The 5,275-nt window shown below is 39.8% G+C and overlaps 1 protein-coding gene across 1 annotated transcript; it reads left to right on the forward strand.

The window, feature by feature from the left end:
* Positions 1-1,096: 1,096 nt before the first annotated feature.
* Positions 1,097-2,056, forward strand: LOC142430956 (olfactory receptor 7G2-like). The gene has a single exon (XM_075536032.1). It carries the CDS (start codon positions 1,118-1,120, stop codon positions 2,054-2,056), a length of 939 nt encoding a protein of 312 aa, XP_075392147.1. The 5' UTR covers positions 1,097-1,117.
* Positions 2,057-5,275: the final 3,219 nt, after the last annotated feature.

The raw sequence follows: 5,275 nt of genomic DNA on the forward strand, positions 1-5,275 counted from the left end.
GCAAAGACACGTGAATGGCATGCAGCTGGCGTCACAGGGTCAGGAAATCAACGATGACTAATTTCATGTTTTGAAGTCTATTCTTTAAGGATTTGCGCTGTCATAGAAGCAGAATTAAAGTGTCGGATTAATGAGGAGCTTTGGATATTTATCCCCCAGAGATGTGACACTTCAGTTGGTGTGCCTGTGACCCCCCTCAATCAACGGTTCTCTCCCAATAGAGAAGCGGTACACCTGAGATTCTGAAAAAGCTAGTCCTTATACCCATGACCCTGGTCTCTCACTGAGTTCCTCAACATTTGCTGGGGGTAAATCTTCTACAGTCAGCCAAGATGTCAAGGCTTATTCCTCACTGAGGCAAACCAGGTACGCGAATATCCTAGAATTGATTGGGAATGAGGACGACATTTCACCACGATTTCGTCTTTGAGAAACTGTGAAGAGAGTATGCGTTTGAAATGATTTGAATTAAGTCTGCCAAAAGTTCCTATCGTCCAACTTATTGACAGAGTTCCTTATATTTTTGGAACAAACCCAGGGAACTCGTCTCTACATTATTGATCCATCTTCACATGATCTTTACAGAGGTAAAGCCCATTGCCTCCGAGGCAGAGAACTGCTTCCTCCTGGTGAGACTGCTGTAAAAGGGTCTGATATTTGCTTCCATTCAGGGAACAGGGAAAGGTCAAAATGATCAGTTTCACTGGATGTTCATATCCCTGATTCACGGCCAACTTTTTATTTGCTTTGATGTCTGGCATTCATCACTGGAGAAAGCTGGAGCCTAAGACAGACTCACCAGGTCTGCATGATTCTCTTTAAAGTAGTCAAATGTGTCATGGTCATAAGAGCACAGAGAGTGTAATTGGAGACGGGGAAAGTCGAACCCCTGCTCATCGCTGCTTAAAGAAGCGGTTACACTCGGCTGTAGCAGCTTCAGACCTTTTTAAAACCATCCAAAAATACCTACAGAGCATTTCTCCTCTGTGTTTCTCTGAAATTCCCATCTTTCCCTTACTGCAGATGTGGTTTGGCTGTGCTGTTGTTACTATTGGTGTAGGCATAACATATGTAACTACTTTGTGACTCTGTCTTTTCCATAAGATAAATCAACAACATGAAATCTGGAAACCAAACAAGTGTTCCAGAATTCCTTCTCCTGGCACTGACAGAAGATCCGGAAATGCAGCCCATCCTTTTTAGTCTGTTTCTGTCCATATACCTGGTCACTGTCCTGGGAAACCTGCTCATCATGTTAGCTGTCACCACTAACTCCCACCTCCACACCCCCATGTACTTCTTCCTTACCAATCTCTCCTTTACTGACATCTGCATCAGCACAACCACCATCCCAAAGATGCTGGTGAGCCTCCAAGCACAGAACCAGAGCATCACTTATGCTGGGTGCCTCACTCAGGTCTGCTTTGTCCTGTTTTTTTGTGCTTTGGAAAGTGTTCTCCTTTTAATAATGGCCTATGACCGATATGTGGCCATTTGTCACCCACTGAGGTACACAACAATTATGAACCCACATTTTTGTCACTTACTGATACTATTTTCCTTGCTAAATACCTTGGTGAATGCACTGCTCCACACTCTCATGTTGCTTCGGTTGTCCTTCTGCACAAATTTGGAAATCCCTTACTTCTTCTGTGAAGTGGTTCAAGTCGTCAAAGTGGCCTGCTCTGACACACTCATCAATAACATCGTCTTATATTTTGGAGTTGGTATACAGGGTGCTGTTCCTTTCTCTGGAATACTTTTCTCTTATACAAAAATTGTCTCCTCTGTTTTGAGAATGCCATCAGCAGGTGGGAAATATAAAGCTTTTTCTACATGTGGATCTCACCTTTCTGTCGTTTCTTTATTCTATGGCACTGCCTTGGGTGCATATTTTAGCTCTACATTCACACGCTCCGCTAGAGAGGCTGCAGTTACTTCCATCATGTACACCATGGTCACTCCCATGATGAATCCCTTCATCTATAGCCTGAGGAACAGGGACATTAAAGGAGCTTTGAGAAACATCATCAGGGGCATACCTGCTTCTCAGTGATTTCATTGTCTTCTGACATTTTTATTTCTAGATTGCATCAGAGTGAAACGGTACACAAGACAGGACACCTGACTCTTCCTCACATCACTGTCTTCTACAATGGAGAGATTACATTCCGCTCCAATGCAACTCAACTTGCTGTGGAAATATGGCTTTTCTCTTTGTGTAGCTCTGTGCTATTTGACAAAAGATTTCTAATTTTTTTTAAATGGACAGAGTTTTCATCACAAGATGATTTCTACTTTTGAAGCTCACCATTGCCAGTCATCTTTCACAGAGACAGATCCTACTGCAGAAATTTTTGGAGTAATGCTCGGGCAATATTTTTAGACTTATATGAATGGTACCCCAGACTTAGTGCTACTGAACAACAAGAATTCTCCCTTGTACCAGTTTAATGGGAATCAGGACTATCATTGGTAAGCTGCAGGTGCGTCTACTATTATTAGCATTTATGATATTCAATTTCCTATTGTATGCATTTACTGATTAGATCATTGTAGTGATTTGATATGGTTGTAAGATAATGAAGCCTTATCGGCAACGTATGCTTTGGCTCGATGAACAAAATAGAAACCTTTACTCTGAATGCCCCAACAATGGATGACTCTTTTATTAAAAGGACCCAGAGACGATGTACCGCAGTGCAGTAGGGATCTGGAAACAGAGGGAATCTAGGACAGACGAACCCCTCAACACCAGTGGTGGGAGTCGCGACACCAGGAAGGAAGGGGGTGTAGAAAGGGAGAACCCATCTTGGAGATCTATGTGTAACCTCCTCTCTGGGAGATGGGCAATGGGGAGGCGGGTGAGGGGAGACGCCAGGGAGTGTAAGATAAGATATAATATTTATTTATAAACGATCAAGGGACCATGGGTGGGATCTGGGAGGGAGGGGAACGGGGGGAAAAAAGGGAAACCGAGCTGATTCCAGGATCCCAAGTGAAAGGTGAATTGTGAGAATGAGGAGTGCAACGAATGTATAAGGGTGCTTTGCTCAATTGATATATCTACAGATTGTGATAAGAGCCTTATGAGCCCCAATAAAAAGATTTTTTTTAAAAAAAAGACCCAGAGACAAAAAATTCCGAGGAAGAAGACAATAGGACTTCGTTCATATTCCCAGAAAGTGTCTTTATTCTAGGATTTCTCTCTCCATCGTTGCAGACACATTGCCACAGTTCTCATATCCAGATGTAGTAATCAGAAATATGAAACTTACCCCTTGGTACTGGACTGAGTGGTAACTGAGGCCCTATTGTTAATAAATCTTTCCACAGAGTCACATGGAAAACATCTTCTCCAATCTCATGAACAATGCCATTATGTACCTCTTTCTAAGTTAAGCTTTGGGGAAAATAATTTCCAAGGGTGCTACATTTTATTTTTCAGATCATTTTATTAGGGCATAATTCTGACATCATACCATTCAATCATTCAGTCATATAAAGCAAGATAATTCAGTCACTCAACATCATTTTCAAAATATTGTCATCCTTAGTGCACTCTTCCCTATCAGCTCCTCAATACACCTCTCCTCTCCTCTCCTCTCCTCCCCTGTCATCCTCCTCAGGATGCCTTTTCTAATAATTGGTTCTGTAGATCTGCACAACCTGGATTTCATGTACCAAAATCATATTTTTAAAAGATCTAACAGAGAAAAGAACACTGACAGCAACAATATACAATCGAGATCATCCCGAATATGAGAAAAAATAAATTCTGAAAATATTAAAAACCACATCCAAAGAGATTTATAGTGACCGAGCATACTGTCTGTTGGTAAACTAACTACTGTTACCATCACTCACACTTAATACAATGTATGACACTGTAGTAGAATTATACTGCCCCATACCTTATATAAGTCTGTAAGGAATATTATTTCCAGCTGTCCCTTTTTTACCATCTCCCCCCAGAAATGTATTGGTTTACTGTTATTGTAGTACCTTCCAACAAGCTTCTCTATTTGTGATAATCAAGCCAAATCAATAATTATTGTATAGAAAAGGTCGTGTTCATATTATTTTGGTGACCGTTATTTCTTTGGTTTTTCCTCACTGATTTATTGATCAAAATGTATAATGGGATGTTACTTTTCTCAATATTCACCTTATTTTTCAGTTCTAATCTCATTTCAGGGGGGTCTCCAGCAAGGTAGAATAAAACTATTTAATAACTTATGTCTTAGAGGGTTGTCACACGCTTTGTCATCTCATGTAAAACTTCGTAATGTGTATTTATGAGGAAGGCCATTTTATTATGTTCAAGAAATTTATTTTGTGGGGGGTAAAACAGGATGGGAGTAAAAGAAAGCTGGCAGACAAGGACAATCACTTTTCTAACAACCACAAAGAAGTACTGTCATCAATCAAAGGCATCCCGGTGGCTTGGGGGGCGTCAAAAAGTACAAGTATGGAATAGAAGTGAAGGAATGTCTAGAGATGTTGGTGGTCTGGTTAGCATTGATGATGGTGGGAGGGTTGTGCTTAGAAGGCAAATATTTTTTAAATGATGATGGCAACAAATGTACATATGTGCTTGAAACAATGGATATATGTATGGATTGTGATAAGAGTTGTACGAGCCACCAAAAAAGGATTTGAAAAAGAGTTGTAAGAGTCCCCAATATAATAACCTTTTAATTATAATGTATATATTTTTATTTGAATGTCTAGATTTCACCCTCCGACTTCTTTTGTTGTTGAAATTTTGTTCTCACTCTTATGAAAAAGTTCCCATTACTTTCACTAATCACCACTCCTCTGATCCAGATTTCCATTTCCTGATTCCCCTGAATAGTGCTATTGGGAGCACCATGTATCAAGCCATCAAGCAGCTAGAAATTAGGATTATGTCTCTCTTGGAGGCTTTTCTAAATCTTGCAGCTCTTATGTGCACCATTTTATGATTACATTTTTTCTTTTTAAAATTGTACCTACAAATCATAGCTTGTGTTATTATGCTTCAGGTGTTTCTGTAGTACTTTAGACAAGCTATATATCATTCTAATTAATCTGTTATTTCAGGTTTTTGAAGTGAATCCAGGTAAGCAGGCAAAAAGTGGGATAATCATGCAATCTTGTGTCACGGTGGTTTAAAAGTAATATATACATAGAAAAGGGTATATTAAAACATGTATACAGAAATAGAGAAGATAATATAGAGGAACACATGAAAGAAATTAACCCATTAAAGGTAAAAGGAGTATAAGTGAAA

Source organism: Tenrec ecaudatus, chromosome 1 (assembly GCF_050624435.1).
Source record: "Tenrec ecaudatus isolate mTenEca1 chromosome 1, mTenEca1.hap1, whole genome shotgun sequence".
NCBI classification, from domain to species: domain Eukaryota; kingdom Metazoa; phylum Chordata; class Mammalia; order Afrosoricida; family Tenrecidae; genus Tenrec; species Tenrec ecaudatus.

Bases quoted from the DNA above. Each gene is read 5' to 3' on its own strand.
- LOC142430956 (XM_075536032.1), top strand. From the start codon at position 1,118: ATGAAATCTGGAAACCAAACAAGTGTTCCAGAATTCCTTCTCCTGGCA.